The sequence below is a fragment of the Balearica regulorum genome, chromosome 2, assembly GCF_011004875.1.
Source record: "Balearica regulorum gibbericeps isolate bBalReg1 chromosome 2, bBalReg1.pri, whole genome shotgun sequence".
NCBI lineage: Eukaryota > Metazoa > Chordata > Aves > Gruiformes > Gruidae > Balearica > Balearica regulorum.
Genome location: NC_046185.1, coordinates 131,416,407 through 131,438,491, shown reverse-complemented (window position 1 = coordinate 131,438,491; position 22,085 = coordinate 131,416,407). Strand labels below are relative to the sequence as shown.

The following is a 22,085-nucleotide window of genomic DNA, read 5'->3' as shown; positions in this document are numbered from 1 at the left end:
GACTTTTATATCCTTAATGGAATACTAGCCTTATAAAAAATGAATCCAATTTGTATGAAAGTTATCTTAGTTTTCAAGTTCCTTCCCAACTCCAAGACCTAGAACAGGTCACCTTGAGTGTGCCTATGGCTTTTTCGTTTTGCTTAAACTGCTTAAATGAAGAGTTAAATACTTCAAATGAAGAGAAAAAAAAAAAAGCAGCAGTGTCTAAAAGAAAAAGACATTTCTATTGAGTTCTTTAAGAATAAAATAAAAATAATAAATGCTTAACACAATTTAAAAATTGTGGAAATATTAGTCGTTTGGATATTAATATTATTATACATTTTTGGTCATAAGAACAACATGCACTTTCTTTGTCCATAAATCAACATTACACTTAAATGTAAAAGTTTAAAAATCAGATAACACATCACACATAAGAATTAAATATTTTCACACGTGCCCGCTTCCCCTAAAAAGCTTCATTTTTTCATTGTGTAGACACAAGAGAATTTTTTGCCAGTGCATTTACTGACCTGACCGACAACATAAGAAGCCTTATTTTTAAGAGGATGCAAGAAAGTCCTCAAGTTCATCAACCTGGTTGCAAAGTAGTATGTACGCACTTTCTGAAAGTTAGATACACACACGTGGATGATCTTGGCTTTAAGGAGCCTGGTTCTACTTGTGCACAAGCTCTTCAATGCTTTTTACTCTTCTTTTAAACCTCCTTGCCTTATCTTTATGGAAGGTAAGATTCTGTACGCTAGTGGCCAAAGCCCATACAAGAGCTCACATACAATACTTTGGTCAAACTGACTAGTTACTACAGGCAAAGCCAATGGAACTTCAAGAACATGCAACGATGAAAGAGCAGAGTGACGAGCTGATGCCCACAAAGCATACTTGTGGAACAACTCACAAGCTGAAGGAGCTGCTATTTGAGAGACCAGAGTCAAGTTTGATTATGTTATACAGGAAATATATGAATTTTAAAAGCCCACTTCTTTTGGCCTCTGAAATATTCTTCTGGATGCCTCTAGAAGGATGACAGATCACAACTCATAAGATTCTTGAAAAGAGCTGATATCCTATGATAATTCATGTAATATGATAACTTCTATACCATGATAATATGGCACATAACATGAATCATTCTTCACCTTTCCTTTCAGCTACAACAAAGATTATTTTATTTGCATTTTTAAAAAAATGGAGTAACTGCTACCACAAAACAAAGAAGAGCAAATATGAAGTTTGAATGTGCACAGTAGTTTTTATTCTTCCTAGTTTGTTTCAGCAGTTTCCAACATTTCTGCTTCCACCCCTTCTTTTTTCCTAAAAGATATTCTCCTTTTTCACCTTATATTTTGGGATATTTCTTCTTTTTCTGGAGGGAGGAGGAACAGGAAAATGTCTGATGATCGCTGCTGCCTCAGTTTTTAATCTTTTCTCAAATTTTCCATTTTTCAAATGTCTAGGTGTGCACAGAGGTATGAACAGGCACAAAAATTGACCTCACTCAGCTGCTGCCACTGCTTTGTTACACTAGTAGCTGGCCAAGAATCTGACTGCTTACCTCCATGTGGGTTCTTTGTCCTACACCTACACAAGTCATGCCTAATTTGTACAGGCCTAAAGTAAGAATGACACAGCCAAATAAAGTTTAGCACATACTTTTTGAACACTGAAAATTATACCAACAAGCCATACCACTGAAACACATTCCCTCAAATATTTTGCAAATAAGCGCAGGTTCCCATTTCTCATGAATTCTTCATATTCATACATGTAAATGCACGTCAATTTCTCCAAATTTATCCTTGTTTGCAGAAAACAATGGTATAACTTTAGAGCCCTCTCATTTTATTGACAAATACTGAAAGAAAACTAAAGTGTCAGCATTTGCAAGCTTCACCATCTGTACATAGTTCTACCATCTGAACCAAAGAGATACATCAGGAGAATTTAAAAAAAAAAAAAAAAAAAGGCAATATATCCTTCTTAAGAAACAAATGTGCTCTAATACAAAGAATAAGACCGAATACAATTTTCACAGAAAGCAGAGCAAGTTATACGGTAACAATTACAGACTATATCAATTAAATCATCCATTTTAGTGGAGATAATGAAATCTCATCTCTATTAATAATTGTTGAATCAGAAAAGAAATTCTGAATCAAATTGCCAATGAAGAAAGTAAAGAGACTAGAATTTTCTTGACCTTCAAAAAAAGCAAACCAATAAATGCAAACTCTGCACTTTGTAGACAACTCACGCGTTTATTAGAGTCATAGCCTCAGCAAGTTATTAAGTCTTCAAAAACATGCTCCCCAGAAACTCAGATGCATTTGCAATGAAACAACTATCCAACCTAATTTCATCTTCATCATTTTCTTAATAAAATAACATTTGACTTTTCCATCCTTAATTCTGTTGGCCGGTGAGGAGAGGAAGGAAACTACATTTTAACTTCAGTAAGGTATTGAAGTGCAATAGAAAAAAACCCAGTAAATTATTTTAATATAATTTTTAAAGAATCACATAGTTTGACTTCCCAAAGATTCCCAAGATTTTGTAAAGTTTCAAGTTGTATTTTCTCTTTCAGTTAAACTGTTATGGCTATACAACTTGACTTAAAGAGTGATAAGAAATGTATGAACTTGTTGCGCCTTGTTATGTTACTTGCCTAACACAACTTATATATTTTCACTTTATCAGGAGGCACGCTGTAGCATACACATTTGAACCTCCCTGTCCAGAAACAGACAGTTCTTCAACCACTGCAAAAAGTGAAGCTTTGCATAGGTTTTTTTGACCTCGCACTGTGACCCTCATACCAGCATCCACAGGCTATAGGTCACGACCTCAAGAATTAGCATCATGGAAATAAGAGCCCTTCCAGGTTTAGTTACAGAACAGAACACTGTAGCAACAAACTCCTCAGTCTTTTCTAAACTGAACCCTGCAGCTTTGTTTTAACTCCACTAGAAGACAATAGATAACCCACACTTCAGTTTTCATTACTCGCACACTAAATCGTCTCCTCTCCAAGTAAAGGTCTGAGCTCCCGCCGCACTATGAAAACATTCATTCAGTGTGGATCAAAAGCCAATATCATATTGCTGCTAGATGATCCTATTAAAAGGTTAAAGGAACATCACTATGGAATTGAAGACTTTTGTAATGTTAAGCAAAAAGGCTGAAATAAGTTATCACTATTAACATTTTATCTCATAAGCAGGCTGCTTTGCATACACTTCCTCTGAAAATAAAAGCTAACCCTGCATCACAAGGACTTTCACAATGCTACGTTATTGCTACTTAAGCCAGACATAACAAGCTCCATTTATATTAAATTCTGAACTATATTTCTAAACTAAGCTTTTCATCAGTAAGCATTCTCAGATACGTTTAACTAAGGAAACGGGACCTATAGCGAGAACTTTGCAACTGGGAAGCTTTTTCCCGCTTTCCTCAGCAGGGGGAGCCAGCCCCCTCAGCCTGGAGAGGCTGCACCAGCGAGCTCTCCTCCTCCTCCTCACCCAGCTGAGAGGCCGGCAGTGGGCAAAAACACACCGGGGGAGGGGAGGGGGGGGGGAGGGCAAGAGAGGGAAGGGGAAAAAAAAAAAAAAAAAGGAATGAGATTTACCTTTATCCTGGAATTCTTGAGGATAACTGCAGAAAGAAGAACATAAACGCACACTTGTGAATCTGGAGTACTAGAACACAGCATAGAACAAGTACTAGTTTTCAACAACATTTGTAGTTGATGCTTAGCGCTGCAAGTTTTCCTGAATTATTTTTAGGGATTTTTGGCTAAAATATTTTAGCCAGTTTTTCTTTTGACTTTGCAGTTAAGAGAATCCTCAGTTACTTCAAAGAAGACTTGAGCAAAACCAGATTCAGATAGAGCGGCCTTTTCTGGGACTATACATCTACTCAGATATTTTAAGGTATAAACATACAAAAGCATCTCTAATTTTAGTAAATCTTCTAAATGTTAATATATTTCAAAAAGTTTTGTGCACATGTAAAAACCACTAAGCATACCTTAAAAATAACATGGTAGGTCAGCAGGAAAAAAAAAAAATCCACAATGAGTGGTTTTAGTTGCAGTAATTTACCAAATGAAAAAGTATTAAAAATTAACTAGAAATTTAAAAGTTAAAGCATGCCTAAATAAAAAAAAAATTAAATAAAATCTCAACTTATTTAATGCCTAAATAAAACCAAAAGACCACTATCATCCCAGAGGGAAAAAAATACTGTTTTGTCAGAGCTAAATCTTGATATTTCAGAAACAAAAGTAATCAGAGGATATAGTTTTATGTATAAAGATAATAATCAAGACAGAGTTACGTAAAAATGGCATCTCAAGAAGCACGCATGGACAAGAGTTTACGTGAAAAGAAGAGGATTTCACCAGAAGTAACTGGCAAATAAAATGCAGCTGCCAAGACTATCTTTATAGACAATAAGCAGTGGTGCACGTATCAGGCTAGTCACTAAAGAGATGCTCACAAGTAACGAGCAGGAGAGAAAGGAAAGGTCTAGGGATAAGAAACTGAGATATGCAAACAGAGATAAAATGCCAGATCTAAGAAATCCTGCGTAGCAGTAATAGTTAGGCACGGCCCGATATGTGGGATGTGAAAAATCAAAGACTACAGAGTACATGTATTTTGTAGCCTGAATGAGAAGTAAAGCACTGTTAACAGTGAATAATGTTACAGAAGACGAGGAAGGAATTAGAAATTAAAATAAGACATGAAATCATGGGGTCATGTAAGCAAACAGCAAGGGACTCGGTGTCAACTGTGGTCGTAACTGCAAGTTCCCTCCTTTGATATTTCATCATCCAAAAAACCATAGTTGAGTTACAAGACTGAAGGAAAAAAAAGTCAGTAATGCTGTACCTGCAAGTCATCTGTACAGTCCCAGTAAGCTAAATAACTCAGAAGGGAAAGCACACAAAAAGAGAAAAAGAAAAAAAGAAGAAAAAAGTAAGAGAGAAAGAAAATCCTGGTTCCTTTAAAAAACAAACAAAGTAGTTCCCTAAGCATTTATGGCCTGAATCAAAGGCACACAAATCTTCAATTACAAGATTTTGGGACACATCTCATGTCTTCCCACAGAGTTGGTGTGATACAAGGAACGATGCCCTCACCAGAGGATTGTGCCGTCTTTGAAACTGTAAACAAGTTGCCACAGAGGCAGAAGCATATCATCAAAGCAAGGGTTAGGAGATATCCAACAGGAATAATCAGTAGAAAAACACTTTGGAAACGACAATGGGAAAAGAACAGCAAGTACTAGATTATATCCTAATTGATTAGAGTTGTAAGAAAAGAAATTTTGCAAAGAAAATTTTGTAGCACAAATAAAACTACAGCCAAATCTCTGTAGCTGAATTGACTGAAATTAAAACGCAATAGAACAGTCTCTCAAATCATACCGGATCTTTAAAAGAAAAAAAAAAAAAAAAAAACACACCACTAACAACAAACCACAGCCCTCTGCTTGGTCTCTCATAGTACTTCACTATTATAACACTGCTGAAACAAACTTATGATCTATGAATAGTTTCCAGTTATGTTTCAATTTTCTATTATGGAGCTAAACGACAGAATATACAGTAAAGCAAAAAGTTAGCACTGAATTATGCTGGTTTACACCAGCTGAGTATGGTGACGTGGAGGTATGCTCATTCATATTATCAATGCATTGTATTTCTCATGTTTTAATAGAGCTTACCAAAGCAGAGGTGAAGGCAAGCTCTACTCAACCAGCTTGCAGTCAGGGTTCAGAATATTACAGTAATTCAAATGGAATGAATCCTTCTGTTTCCATTTCTTACTAAATTGTAGCAACCTCAAGAAAGATACAAAGACTTGAACCCATGCAATGAAAAAAATCAGGACCTAGACAGATTTTTCATTGCTAATATTGTTAATGTTTATTAAAAGATTGTAAAAACTTGTTATCAGTAAGTGATTTTATAACATACTAAAGCCACAAAGCTCACTTACCTTGCTTTAACATCTTTTATCTTCTTAAGAAGAACTTCCCTTTTTTCCTTTGCTTTCTTGGATAGATTTTCTCCTTTTAGCGTTTGGGAAATAAATGTGTCAACATCTAAACAAAAAAGAAAAAACACAGTCAAAAAAAAAAAAAAAAGATAAATACTGCTGTAAGGAGTTTGTCCTGATACTACTGTGAAAAAACTAAGAAAATTATTTTCAGGCCTACACATAGCATAGTTAACGGACATTTCAGATTCTAAATGGGATACATTTGTTCTCTGATCTACTTATGCTTAGCACAGCAAATCCTATGGTAACATTTGATTCTTGCTCACTTAATTATGCCACATAAGTCCTAATAAATTGCAGTACTATAACAATTACTTTCCATCACCTAAAGTAAGGGATAAAGCCAAAACATGGAAATAGCCTTTATGCATGTATTACTGTCATGTTATTTCAGAAGTTCAAGTTACCAAAATGGTTGACTAATTCATTATTTCAGCAGTAACGCCTACCCAGCTGCTAATATAGGTCACTTACTGGTTACAGTATTTTCAAATGTTCTCACATTGTCTCCGAACTCCCTCCTTGACTAAAAGTTCCTATCCAAAGTCTTAATCCTGCAAACAATTAGGTAGGCACAATAACCATACTGACAGAGTCAAGCCCAAGCGTGTACTTGAAGTTAAGCATGCCTGCACTTGCAGAATCACAAACTAAGGCTCTAATTTGAACTGTATTTTTTCATTCTTATCCAGAATATGCATTTATATAATCATGTAGAATCAAAGCATTCCATAAAAGTTACAATGGTTCTTTGTAAATACAGCAAATATTCATTCTATAGGATAGAAACAACGCAGTGACTGAGAATCTGGGGAAGCGTAACTCCTCCAGTAGTATGTTTTATTGGTTAACAAAAATAATTGCCAAAAATAACTGTAAAAGTTTCTTACAGCTACCAATCAACATACAATTATCCTGAAAACTGAAAAGTAGAAATACAACCAAAAAAAGTCCTGCTTGTTAATTTAAATTTCTCATTTGTATGGATAATAACTGTTTGTTGTATAAAGGGAAGCATATGTTAGTAAGAAACACCCCCATGCAGTGCCTGCCGCCCCCCCCCCCCCCATATACATACACACACACACTTTGGCTCAATCTGTGTAGATGCAAATAAGTATGGGTAGTACTATTTTAATCCTGTAACTTTAAATCAGACAAGACGTCTCACTTTCATAATGTAAATACAAAATACAAAACAACCAATTACATACTCAAATGTTTACATGCAAAAGTTTACATTTTAAAACAACATTAAACGAATATTTACTGCAGATTTCCTAACTGAAAGCCTTAATTGCCTGTTTTTTTCTTTAGCAAACAGAAGTTCAACAGAAACACATCCCACTTTGTATTACAGGCTGCAGGAAAATAAATTAAGTTAAAAGTTACTCTTTGAGAACACTAGCATAGCTATTACAAAGATTTCAATCGTTATAAATAATTTACCAGATTATTATTTAGATGTTTAGATTGGCTTGCCGTCATCACAAAACGTGGCAAAATCTTCATTTTGTAAAGTGTTTTAGAGTTCTGAAGAATGATATTGATCCCCCTCCCCACAAAACAGAGATGCTTCCCCATCACATATTCCAAAGTAGCCCTGAGGTGGGGGGACCCACTCTGTTCTATGGCATTCCTTTTTTAAAAGGACAGAAGGAAAGGCACTTAATATCTGTATTAATGAATCCTCCAGACACACCCCCAACAGCCCCTATGCCGTAAACCAAGCATCCCTGGAAACATTTTGTCCTAACCCACAGAAAATTTATACATCTTCATGAATTCCAATGATTGTAATTTCCGATCAGCGGGCAAATGAGGACCCATGCAATCCCCAAGACATTGACCATCCACAAAACCTCCCTTAGGTCAAAAGACTCAATACTTATACTATTGGGGGGGGGGGGGGGGGGAAGGAAAAAAAAAAAAAAAACACAAAACTGCCAACAGCTCTTCCCCTCAATGAAACCCAACAGGATTTTCCAGTACAGACCAATCTTTCACTCTGGGAAGAACACGCTGATTTAATATCTCTTCCTTTACACTTTTACAGATTTGTTTCAAAAAATAGAGTGCAGCTTCAAAGTTCTACCTATGCAGCAATATGTGAAAGCTTAGAGGAATTAGTCACATTTATAAATAAGGAGCAATTTAGTATCTTTGGATACTAATTCATCACAGAACTTTGTCTCAGCAGTCTTCATTTAAACTCAAGGGGCTGCTTCACTTTTTGGAAAAGTTCAAAACCCAGCTGAGAACTCAGTCATCTTTGGTTTTGACTGACTCTCAAAGTTGGTTTTTTTTTTTTTTTTCATACTTTCAAACAAATGTTGAGATAACTTGGTTTCTTTTCCCCACATACTCCTTAATTATGTTATCAGAAGCAGGAATTACCACTTCAGGCTTAGTCCTCAAATTTTCGTATCTACAGTGTATTCTAACTATATTGTTGACGCAATCTGTTCTTTTCTGGAAAAGTTTGGACTTCAAAAGCAGAAATAATGCAGTTACAGGGCTGAAGTAGATGCTTCATCTATTCTCAGTAAAAGTAGGTAATGAGGTGGGGGAGACAGAAAGACAGCAGGCATGCACAAGCTCCTGATAAGTTTGTTGTTTCTGAACAGCAGCAGCAGTTACAGAGAAGGCATCCCTGGGATGGCTTCCCTCTCCTGTGAGACTGTAAAACAAGTTCTGTGAGCTTAGGTAGCCACAAACAGAATGCACTGTACTCATCGTGGAACTCCACTGCTTCCATAAGTCCAGAGAAAACATGTAGCTTGATTCATCAGAATCCCAAAATATGAAGACAGACTTGATGTACACATGATCCTCAACAGGATACTAAACAAGCAATATACTTGGAAAATTCCACGTTACTATATCATAGATTTCCTTATCTACTCACACAGAATGTCATATATCTTGCTCAAGCTACCTTCTGATCTAGCATTGTAAATCCATTCGGGATGTGCCAGATGCACACGGGATGAATAACTTATCCTAAGCTCCTCTGGACGAGGTACAAGAAAGTTATCCAAGTTATGATCATCTCTTCACTACCTGTACTTCCACACTGTGGAAAGCGCAGTCCCTGTTAGGGAAAGCTTCACCACTGGCTTAACATAAAGTAACAAACATTCTCGCAGTTTCTATGACATTTCACAAAGTGATTTACCATGGTATAAGAACAGAGCTCAGGACTTGTATGACAGATGCAAGTATCATACAGTGAACTTCAGACAGAAGCAGCAAAATTTACCCACTTCTCATTGCTATTCTAGTCACCTACTTGCTCTTCCTTCTGCAGAATGATCTCTCTCCTCTGCTAGTTTAATGCTATACAGAAAAGGAATGTGTAAACTACTAGTCACAAGCACTTGAGTATAAACATGTTTCTTTCATGCTTCAGTAGGCATTGGTCCAGTGAGGAATTTGAAAAAGGAATAAAAGATAAACTCCAAAAAGAAATCCTCTTTGAACAGATTTCTGATTTAAAAGCACTTTCACTAATCAGTCACCACACAACAAACAAAACAAATTATCTATTTCCATAAATTGTTTGTTTCTAACAAACTGAGCAGCTATTTAGTATCACACATTGCAGAGGTTGTTTCCATTCAAAACACTAAAATTGCAAAGAGAAATAAACTTTGGAACCTATTCAACACCTCAACTTTTTTTTAAGCTTGTGTGTTAGACTGCCTGATAGCTTGAATACTCATATCTGTTGCTCTGTTTCTTAAAGCTCATATTTTTAACTTTGTCTGAACCATACCCCAGAGAACTTATTTGCCTCCAGAAATGAACAATAGGTGCTGAACTGAAAGATACAATTGACATGATCCACTCACAAATTGCTCTGTCAATACAGGTTACAGACTGACGGAAAAGGGAAGTCATGCTACCGTCTAGCTCTGCCCACCTCAACCAGCTCACACAGTTCAAAGCCTAATTGCCATTTCACACAACAGTCAAAAGCTGAAAGGCCATTTTAATTTCATTTGCATCTGCATTCCTTTTACAAGGAAAAAAATTATGATTTATTTTGCTTTTCATTGTTAAAACATTTTGTGGTTCTCTTTACTTCCATGACTGTAAACAGACAACACTGCAAGTTTTTCATCGTTTTAAGTCTTTGGGGCTATTTTTTTTAAATGAAGGCTGAAAATATGCAGATAGGCTTTTTCAAGAATGTTGTAAATTTTTAGCCCAAAGCAAGTGCTGTGTTAAAGAGTACTAATTATAACAAATCACAGCACTTTTGTTGTTTATAGGGCTTAATATTGTGATCATAAGTCACACTTAATAAACAAAGATACTTGGGCAGAACTACCTCATTTTTGTGTCAGGGTGGGCCAAATGGACTCTCATAGAGGCACTCAAAAACCATGCCCTGGGTCATCCTTTCTCCTTTCCTTCTGTAAAAAAAAAAAATGTTGCCCATCACATTATCAAAAAGTTAATCACTTCTTCATCACCTGATGAGTTCACACTATTCAAATGATAAAGAACAATTATAAATCAGCTAAGAGACAGGCATGTTTCCACTGACATGGCAGGGCACACATGCAGCTCCCTGTCCTGTTTCAGGGCAGGACATGCAGCCATCATATGACAAGGGACACTTGCATGGGGTCACCTGGCAGATGAGCTGCCAGTCACACAAGAAAGGAACGGCAGGTCAGCAGAACAATCCCTCCAGCCACAACAAGCCTTTTCCAATCTCTCTCCTCCACCTCAAGGAATAAGAAAGCCAGAAGCTCCTGCAAGCCACAGAATTTGGGAAGACAGGCCAGCGAATTTTGGAAAGTAGCTGCAAGCTGGGCACACTTGTGCACACACACTGTCCAAAGGTGACCAACATTAAACAATCTGCCACGTATCTTTCAGCTTTACATGGGGTGGCATTAGAAAGCAATTAATTTGATTTCAAAGTTTTTGTGCAATTCATTAATAGGGAACAGGCCTGAATACAAATTTTCAAGCGATACCCGTGACTGCCCGTCCTCTTGAATCAAGAAACATGAGCATTTTGCTTCTGCTCTCCCCCTTCCTTCCCAACTCTATTTAAAAGTTTCTCTCCAGAGCAACTCTTCCAGAGTTTGCTAAACTGTCTTTTAAAAAATATTTGTATACACATACATAAACAGAGCATATGTCAAATAAAAGTGACTGACACTCTAAGATGCCTAAAAATATCACATTGATGGCAGCCTAACAAGTAGGTGCGCATTCCTTTTAGCACAAAGTTCTGGAAAGGACAGCCTTTAGAAATTGCTGTACCTTAACCATCCCCAAAAGCAAGGCTATCTTGCCATGTTGCTACATACAAAGCGAGTATCATGCCAAATGTTGACAGGCAACAGTTTCATTATTGATTTAGAAAGCAGAAATACACCTAAACTGCTAAGACTCCTCAAATGAAGTAAATAGATAAGACAACTCTTTTAAGAGGTTCAAGAAAAAAATATTATAATCAAGGATATCTGATCTCAAGATACATCTAATCTCATTGGCTGAGTAGTTGAGCATCCTCCCTCTTCATTAAAGAGGTGAGAAAAGATCAAGCTGTAACATATTAAGCATACCATAAAAAACCCACACCAGTACAAATCATGATCAAGTTACAAAGTGATTCCAAATGAACTATAATAAAAAAAAAAAACCCAAACCATTAAGGATTAACCTAAAGATTTACACTGTATGCCACATTATGCTGCATCTATTGTGGTTTGTTGACATATGATTATGAAAGAAACGTAAACCCAGTCAGATGAGAAAGATAGACTCCACGTTAATTGAAAAAGACAAACTAAGTGAATAATGAGTATATAAAAAATAGCCTATGCCATTTTTATCACCCATATATGACACTTATTCTCAAATTTATGGCAGAGACAATTGAACTATGTTTCAAATCACTGAAGGTTATTTCTTACCAGGAATGCCTCTGTGCATTTTTTTCACCTCAGTGTTTCTATTCTTATTCCATTACTATTGAAATACATATATATTACCAAAGCTGTAAATACATGTCTACAATAATCTCCCTGGTTTATCTTGTAAAGACGGATTCTTCAGCAAGAACCAGCATTTGTTAAAGCCTTGGAAATGTGAAAATGATATTCTGAAACAAGGGAGTAAAGTTTTGAACAACAATGTCCTTTTCAAATTGAAACAGCCAATGAAGAATAGCTACACTATACCTAGGTGGCTTTTCCTATGACAGGAATGTAAGAAGCAAGTCCAGCAACAGCTGACAAGGAGGTCAAAAAAGGACAGTTAGTTTTCTGGGCATCAGGGGTAAATATAACTACTGTAGTGCCCAAAAACAAAAGGTCAGCAAAATTAAACTCATGCACTGGATCCACCGTTGTAGTTTTCTTGCCTCGCCCTCTTCTGCATACTTTTTCCAGGATGCAACTAATCAAGTGGGTAAAAGATACTAATTTGAAGAAAAAAATAAAAGAATCACATTGAAAAGAGGCAATTTGGACAACATGACTAAGCATTTAAACAAACTGAATAACATCTGGGTGAAAACGGTCTCAAGGGCAAGAACATTGGTTTCTGTTTAGTATTGGGTTTTTGTTTAGTAGAACAAGGAAAATGGATATAAGGTTTCATATGAACTAGAGAAAGAGTTTTATTGCATTTTCACAGCAAAAATCTTTGTAACTTTTAAAAATTAGTACAGAAGATTCAAAATGGAAATACTGCAAAGTGTGAAAGAAAAACTGAATTAAAAAAAAGGACCCTTACTATAATCACAGATGTCATGAAGAGGGAAAAGATGTAAACAATACATATATCTAATGATCATGTTGCCATCAAAAACTTTTAAAAAAATAAAGAATTCTTAACTCTTCCAACTAAATCTCCATTAATGAAAAAACTAGAGATTTTTTTTTCTCTAATCAGGATGACTGAAGCAACCAGTCTGATTTACATTACAGGAGAAATAATACACCTTTGGAGAAGAAGCAGCCTCTGAAATCCTTCTCAGCTACGGACAAGCCAAAACTTAGAATGTGCATCAAAGAGTAAGGAAAAATAAAAATAAGCAAGCCACCAACAGTCTACATAACCAATAATAATTTGACAGCAAGAAAAAAAAAAAAAAAAACAAAACCACACAACACAAACCCTAGTAACATTCCACTTTGCCAAACACCCACAAAAAGATCCTGAACACATAAACTCAACAGAGGATACCTTTTCAAAAGAAGAAAAGGCACAATGGGGCTGGGCTTCCCTCACTAAATTTCAAAATCTCAGGCATCATCTAGAAGATGCAGAGACACAGGCAGGTAATGAATAAGTTACATACACTACCACACACCTCCCAGGTGTAAAGAGGAAGGTAAGAGAGCAACAAAATTACTTTCTCCTCCCACCATAAGTTCAACTCATGACCAGAGGACCCTGTTTCTGTCTCCAGTGTTTCCCCACCACCACTTGAACAAGTCAGAGTAGAGAGGGTGGGATTGTGAAATCCCAACAACCCTCTGCAATAAGCTCATTGCCACACTGACCTTTCCCCTTCAACTTTACAGAAACAGCTTCCTCCTGTTTCCAACTAATGCAGTTAGCCCCGAGCTCAAGCTCTGCTTCTGCCTGGAACGTTTCAGTGCCACTGACATGCAACTATAATGATCCTGCCAGCATGTGTGACAGAATTTGTTTTTGCCGTAAAGATATAATATTGTTTAGGTTCAAAGAAAAGCACTCACAAGTCAGAAAGTTTCCTGTGCAACTTTAATTCATCCCCTGGTGTGTTTATTCCCATTATCGCCATGTTTAACTGCGGAAGCACTTAGTATGTTTTCCAGTAGGACCCCTACTTGTTCAGCGTAGTGGGTGGACAGTACTCCAACAATCAATCAAGGCTAAGCAGGGATAAGGAAATCCAGATGATTGCTCTTCCACCTGTTGCAGAAGTTGGAAATAGTAGGCAAAAAGACCAAGGAGAGGAAGAACACCACAATATTTAGAGGCTTTGTATCTGCCACTGCCTCACTGCTATGCAGAAAAAAAAAAAAAAAAAAAAAAAAAAAAAAAGGGTGCTTGTTGCTGGACATTAACTGCATGTTCTCAACAGAACCTGATACAAAGAAGTGCCTGGCACTCATAATGGCCGCTGAATATAGACGTCCAACTCACACTATTTTCTGGAGAAACTAGCAGTGTGGAGGCAGGTGAATTTGAATTCTAATTCTGTTCCATCATTGATTATTTTCTGTGACCCCAGATCACATCTTGTTTATTACACTAATTTTACCGACGGGAAAACAATATTCCCTCATCTCAAAGAGCTGGCTGAATCAATACTTGTGAGCCATTAAAATAATACATTAAGAAGCACCCTTGCAAAAGAACATGCAGAAATTAATAACTATCTACTCACTGTAGTCTTTGTATTGTATAAGGGTTGCTTAATGAATAGTAAAGATATTACAGAGCTCCCTTCCTTCCTCCATTACCATACATCTTCACTACATGAACAGCTTGAGCAAAAAGAAGCAGAAGACTGAATAATTAAAGATTACGAGAACCTAAATGTATCAGTGAAAGAACTGCTTACACAGCCTGAATTACTCTAGCTCCTAACTTTCACACATTTGACCGGTAACATAAAACAAAAAAAAAAAACCAAAAAAAAAGGGGGGGGGGGAGGAGAGGTTACACAAACTGTAAAAAGTAATGCCATATATTCTTAAAAAAGGAATCAGGTTACTGAATTTTTACACTGTATAACCATAATTGTCATTACATTTGTTTCCTTTTGACAATTCCACAAGTAAGGATTAAAAGTTATGAACTATTAGTTGTTCCTCACTACCCCTTCTCCACCCTGCTAGATTTCTGCTTACTGCATAATTAGTCATAAAATTAACAAGTGTTAAGCTCATTTTGCATTGAGTCCCCCAAAAAAAAATTGGCATGTGAATGTAAATTAAGTTGAAAATATTATCATTACAGTTGTAGAGAAAGTATTATGTAGCATTTATGGTACCATAACAATAAACCAAAGATTTAAAGATGATTGGCAAACAATTCCCTTCTCCTGCTAACTTCAGTTCTACAGACAGCACTAAAGAAACTACCTTGTTTTCTTCCAGAAAAGCTGAAGCTGTACACACTGTACAGACACTAGATACCTGTATATAACTTAGGCTGTGGATCAGAGTGATTCTGAAATAATATATTGTCTTGAGGGAAAATAGGTGTTCTCAGTTTCACTTCAAAATACAAACCTTTGTATCGCTCTTTCCGTGGGAGACTGGATAAAGATAAGGAGAAGGACAGGTTGTGTAAATGAGGCACCATGACAAAAAAACCAAATCACAGTCTGGAATGATCACATCTGCATCACACCCTGCCCCTGAAAAAATCCTAAAAGCGCTTAAAACACTGAAGAGTTTCAAGATTGGCTTCATCCAGTGAACACAGCTCCGAAACAAACACACGCACTTCATGTGATCACAAGGTCCAGAAAACAGTAATACCACAGAAACTACCAAAGTTTGGAAAGGCTGGCTAAGGCTATTTTTTTGTTTGTTTGTTTTGTTGTGGTTAATGATTAAGAATCTATGCCATGAGAAGCAATCAGCAGCAGCTTTCATTTTTTCTGGTGGCCTTCCACGCAGATTTTACTACAGATGGTATGATCTGTAAATAACGTAGTTACAAACGACAGTTAGGAAAACACTCAAGATAGTTGGCAGAAGTGCTTTAAAGATAAGACTGACTGGTAAAAGCAGTATGTTTCAAGCATTAACTCTTACAATCAAAATGTTTAAAGAAAGAACAGTCTTCAAAGGTGAAGAGCTAAACTAGATTCTAACAGGTGCCCAGCCATGTAACTGAGCACTTCATTTCAAAGGGAAGATTTTGAAAACCCTGGGTAATATGAATGGCTTAATCAGATCTACACAAGTTCCTGTTGTAGAAACAGAAATTCTCAAAAGAAAGATACTCCCACTGAAACTGAAGTTGTTTCAGGATAGCAAAGCCTTTTATGAGTTTTTCATAAAGGTAAAAGAAAACCCAAATTGGAAATATAAAATTTGTTTTAATGGACAGCAAAAAAAAAAGTTTTAAAAAAAATATAAATCTTGAACATAAAAAACATCACCATTATTTTTAAGTCTTACTAACATTATTGCTGACAACTTTTCACAGCAAGAAATTGTCCCATTCCTATGCTCCAACACATCCATAAGAGCATAGACAGTCACAGTCAGACGTATTTGACTGATATGACAATATGTCAGCAATTCAGTAACATCTTAATTCGATGGCATTAGCCTCAGCTGTTTAGCTGGGAAAGTCTTCCTTTTTTTTTTTTCCAGTTAATACGGGGAAAGGGTCCTGCGGGCACCAGAACGACAGGGCTTAACTCCCAACACTACCTGCCGGGCCACTGACACACCTCGAAGGGGAGAAACTTTCACCTGATCGCTGAGGGGTTCACTCGGCGGCCAGAAACAGGGCCACGGGGCCTGCCTGACGCCCGGTGCCCTCCACACGCCGCTGGCCTAGCTCGCCAGAGGTCCCGAACACCTCACCCCTCCCTGAGGCGGACGGGGGACACTGCGAGCGCTGGGCCGCAGCGCGATGGCCAGGCCGGGAGCGGGAACCAGACCCCTCTCCTTCCTCATTTCGGGTGCGCCGGGCAGCCGCGGGGAAGGGAACCGCAGCACCGCGCCGGAGGGCTGCCGCGGCCGCAGGGGCACAGCGGGAGGAAGTAACCGGGGGAGATAAATTGTCGGGTGGGGGGAAGGGAACCCCCGACCCCATGAAGTGGAAGCGAGCGCCCAGCGCCCGCTGAGGAGCGCTCCGCCGGGGCTGCGGCACACGGGGATGGTCCCATCCCCCGCCCCCCGCGCAAGCCCCGACCGCGTCGGCTGCCCCGGCCCGTCACACCTCCCGCCGGCCCGCCCCCCTCGGCCTCCCCTCCGCCCTGCTCACCGCCCGCCCCCCGGGAAGCCCTCCCTCCCTGCTGGCGGCCGGCCTTACCTGCCAGGAGGCTGCAGACCTCCTCGGGGACGGCGAGCGCGCCGTGCATGCTGAGGGCGGCGGGGGGCAGCCGGGCGACCGGGGACACCCCGCGGGCGGGGCTGCACGACTCGCCCCGGCCCCGCCAGGGAGGAAGCGAAAACCCCGCCCCCCGGCCGCAACGGCACGGCCGCGAGCCATGGGGGCGTGGCTTCGCGCCACGGGGCGGGGCTTCGTGACGCTTTCCCCATCCCGCCTCGCTCCCTCCCCGCCCTCCGGTGCCGCGCATGCGCTTCGTCCTCCTCCCGATGTTTGTACTCGCTGCTGGGTGTCCCCCTAGCAACGCTCCCGCCACGAGGGATTGCCTCCCACGTGACCGCTGCCAGCAGCCATTTTGCGTGAGGGCACCGTGCAGGCCCGTCCCTCTTGCCAGAATCAAACATGTAGCTCAGCGTTAGTCATCTGCTCGCCTCCGCCCCGAAGCTCACGAGAAGTTGACTATTGGATGAGAATTCCAGGAAGTTGCTCTCTGATTGGTCCATTGATTGTCCCGCCCAAGCGCCACGCCCTTCCCAGGCCGAGGGCTGGCGGCCCCGGCCTCCTCTGAGGGCCTGGCGGGGTGATGGAGGAGTCGCTGGGTATGAAGAGTGATACATTTTGAACCTAATTCGTTCCAAATATCTTTCCAGCCTACATTCAGAGCGCGGTGCTGGCCTTAGCTCGCCTGTTGGCAGGCGGAATGGCGCTGCTGTGGGAATAAGGGAGAGAATGTCGACCCTGGCATTTATCAAGGCTCTGCTGGTTCCCCCTCTTCCCTTTCGGCCTGCTGCCGTTGCCAGTGGCTGGGTTTGGGATAGCAGACCTGCCGTCATTACCGGTGCCAGGGATTGGCATAGCAGACCACAGCCCGACCTCATGTCATGGCTGTGCCTTTCTCCCAGCAGTTTCAGCTGACAAAATCAAGCCAGAGAATTTGAGAGGAGGAAATCACGTGCACACTCAAGGCATGCAGTGAAATAAGAAATGGAAAGTGAAGCAGTGGGAACAGGTCTGTTGGTGTTGGCTTCTGCTAGCACAGATGTGTGGGCAGAGGTAGGAAGACATGCTGTCCCTAAGCAACACAGCTGGGCTGCCAGAAGGGCTGACTTTGTAGAAGTTTTGCTTATGGAGCAGCTTTGATATATTTTTCCTGCAAATCCCTAGTTGTATGTATTTGGAGCACATCAGTGATGTAATACGTTTAGTGTAGAAACAGTCAAAGTAAACTCTTAGCATGTGCTTCTGTGACCTTGGTGGGTTTGGCTATATCTATGTTATTACTACAGAAAGTGTTTGTGTTAGAGCTGCAGTTACGTTAGCACATCTGTGTGTCATACCAGTGTAGAAAAAACAGCAAGGAGAAGAAGTAATATTTACGGAATTTCACCTTTATGCCAGTGCAATTATATTAATACTTGTGGCACAGCTGGCAGTACAGCTGTATCAGGTATTAAAACAGTTTCGTACTTTTCCTTGATGCAGCTGTGCCAGCTGAAGTCTGCAATGTAGACGTGGTGTTAAATTATATTGTTCTCCTGACCTCTCACATCTCTTTTAATTACATGGAACAACTCATTTCAAATACATCTGGGTTTTCAAAGCATTGTAGCTTTATTACCTGATTTTATGGCCATCTTGACTGAAACTCCAGCAGTTAACTAACTGACCTGTATAATGTTGCATAATGATTTTTATGTTAGTTATCTAATTTCACAATAAACATACACACACATGTGGGTGCATATGTGTATAAATAGATCTTGCCTCTTTATTTGTATAAATGCCTACCACTCTTCTGGTACAAGAATATGTTTGATTAATTTTTCTGTGGTTGGCAAAGAGGGCTATTTGGGCTTATGTTAAATTCATATGTGCAGTCTTGGGAAGCTGCCATAGGGAATGGGAAAATGGCTTGTAGTCTAATTTGCTTGCCCTTTTTCGGGTTAATTGTAATCCTACTTTCTTGTGTTGACTTTATGGCTCCATCCATTTCTGTTCCAGAAATGAATCAAGGGTGTCACTTGAACTCTGTTGTAGTCTTTGTTTTGAGATCACTTTTCCTGATAATTTATTCCATATGTTTACCATTTGTGTGAGCTTTCCCTGAGTTTCAGAACATAAAATGAGAAGAAATAACTTACCTTTATTATTTCCTACCCCCCATACTCTAGTCACTCTGGTTTTTTCTACTTACTTTTTTTCTTAAAGACCTCCTTGTTGTTGCACTGAAGACCAGCCCATCACACAGTTAGCAAGATTTGTGACCCAAGCCTATTTTAAGCCTTGTTAAGTTCCAGATTTACTCATAGTTCCCTAATTTTTAAATCTACCGCTAATAGGAAGCATAATTCAAAACAGACTCCTTCAATGAAACAAGTCTGGCTTCAGCGCCGTTTCAGCCTGGTTTCTGAGGATTCCATAGCTTGTGCCTCATCAAAACCAGACACACTGCTTCGCCTAATCAGGCCCATAGATCAGGGGTTCTTGATGTGTGGGTAGCAATGCCACAGGGAACACATAGAAGTTTATTGTCCTTCTGCGTGGGGAAAGCTACGAAAACAGGGAGTTAGGAGGAATAGCCTACCTGAATCTGTAGAGAGCCAACAGGAAGAATAAAGTTTCCCATTAAGGAGCAGCATCACCGCCGCCTTGCGCCCCTGAAGAAATCTGACATATCTAGCGGCACTGGGAAATCCAGTGTTTTTCCATTAAATGTTCCGTTTTTCTGTAGCTATGCTTTTAAAACTTAGATTCCAGGAGAAGAAGGAAACAGGACCTGCGCGCAGCTGCTGCTTGTTCTCTACATGTCCTTTAATAGAAAATTAATTGGATTACAGTGCATGCTCCCTGCACTGCTCCCTGCACTATTTCATACAGGCGGCAGTGGCCTTGTTGAGGCTACTCTGTGTTCTCATCTGTTCATCCTGTTGGCTGGCTGTCTTTTTTTGACAGATTCAAAACAAAATAGCTAGTCAATAATCAGAATATTTATATTTTTTAATTATTTAATTACATTAAACAGTACTTGACAAAGTTTTCTGGCATGCACGTGTAGCTGTTAAACAGAAGGAGCACAGACTTTCTTTGCAGAAGCACTTACTTTACAAAGAAATGCAAAACCTTCTGGGTTTAAAAAATCAGAATATTATGTTATTGAATGACAGTGCGCTGAACATGGCAACTCTTTATGCATTTTGACTGTGGTCGCCGCACTGAAGAAAAGCTGCAGTGCTTCTAACAGTGGAAAACCAGATTCTGAACCCTTTGTCCTCTGGCAAAACATCATTAATGTTCTCTTAGGATTTACTACTACTGCTCGAGTTAAAATTGCTTCCTCAGAGGCAGAGATACATTCAGGACATCACAGCAGAGAATAAGTTTGCAAAGTACCTTTGAAGCATAAAGAAGAGCTAGTACTTCATATAACAACTGAAAAATTCGTGTATCCTCTTCTGCTCAGAATCTGCCTCCATGAAAGATTCCTATTTTTCTGTCCTCTTACAGGCATTTTATACAGAAACAAAATCTTTGAAGCATTCAAATATTGTTTGCACAGTTGGGTTGCATCAGCTGTACTTTGTTAGGATGTGGAAACATGGTCTTGCACTTAGAATTCAACCCATTGAATTCAGCCCATTGAACATGAGCTGCACACGCTCTTCAATTTATGGGGTGCTTTGATGATCACAAGTGAAACTAAAATGTACTCAGTGAGACTGTAGAAGTTTTGAACACCGAGTGCTTGTTTCTTTATTAGTTTACATGATGAAAAATTGCTACAGCAACCTTTTTTCTACAAAGTTTGGAGACTTTGGTGTCACTGTTTCATGCTCTGAGTTACAAAACTGGTGTACCTTTTTCTTTGTGAAAGTGACCTGCCATTTATGGAGTACTTCCCAGGTTGGTACTGTCTTGTTCTGACTGTTGCTTTCTATCAGCCTATCATTTTGAGACCTTAGCCTGAGGATAGCAATTCCAAACAGGTTTAAAAACACGTCAGGAAACACAAGTCATTCCCTTCCCTCTCCATGTTTCCCCAGCAACATGACGGCAGAGAGGTACTGAATTGAAAAGGATCAAGAATGGCCCCCTAGATCATTTTCTATGCACCATATCGTGACTACCTACTTGGCCTACAGAACTGTTATATTTGATGCTGAAGTCTTTGCCTTTCCCAATAAGGAGAAACAAGGGCATAATTCTTCATTTTTGTACCTGAATGTATTCCAGCAATGTCTAATTTTACCTAACTAAGAATTACCTCTGGAAAGAAAGATTGGCGTTTACATTATCAAAACTATAGGATAATAAATACAACTTTGAATGACGTTTTCTAATCATTACATGTTGTGGGAAACATTTTTGCATAAGCATTTCTTTTTACCTGAGCATCCATTAATTTGCATAGGATTGTGCATTATCCAATATTTTATTAGACAAAAAAATATTCTGTATCTTCTCGAGTTCAAATTCAGTGTTCTGTTTAAAAAAAAATATTAAGAAAGCTCATATCAGATAAAGGCTTCAAAGTTTCACTAAGATCCTACTTTGAGGTGATTTTCCAGCTGGAATGATTCAAATGGAACATTCTGAAAGTTAGCTTTGGCATAGGTGTGAGATTTCAGTGGACATTCTGCCTCGCTAAAGGCTATGAAAGCAAGCCAAAGATGACTCCCCAAGTATCACAGAAGACAACCTCTGCTGCTCATCATGCAAATAGTTCCAATGAAGTGGAGAGACAACCAGCTGAATAAAAGTTGTGAGTTTTCAGCTCATACTAAATCCATTTGTTCCTATTTCTATCTAGCCCTTTGTTCTTAGACATCTTAAAATTAAATGCTAAAGGAAGGAAGACTCTTCCTCTCCCCATTTCTCCTCTTCAAGATGATTAGAGGTGCCCAGATGGGTCTTCTGCAGCTGAGCATGGTTTTAGGAAGGAAGTGGGGAGGGAGGCTCTGTTTGACT

The 22,085-nt window shown here is 39.2% G+C and overlaps 1 protein-coding gene across 2 annotated transcripts in view; it reads right to left on the bottom strand.

The window, feature by feature from the left end:
- SKAP2 (src kinase associated phosphoprotein 2) overlaps nt 1-17,297 on the bottom strand; it is a 122,034-nt gene extending 104,737 nt beyond the window's left edge. The window contains exons 1-4 of one of the 2 annotated variants that reach the window (XM_075745951.1): nt 17,103-17,261; nt 10,414-10,498; nt 6,015-6,120; nt 3,635-3,660 (exon numbers count right to left, since the gene is read on the bottom strand). Coding sequence is in view for 1 of the 2 variants with exons in the window: in XM_075745949.1 (XP_075602064.1) it covers nt 3,635-3,660; nt 6,015-6,120; nt 17,103-17,151 (181 nt within the window). In the remaining variant the exon portion in view is untranslated. Of the gene's footprint in view, nt 1-3,634; nt 3,661-6,014; nt 6,121-10,413; nt 10,499-17,102 lie in introns of both variants that reach the window. The other variant, XM_075745949.1, reaches the window with a different exon arrangement.
- Nucleotides 17,298-22,085: the final 4,788 nt, after the last annotated feature.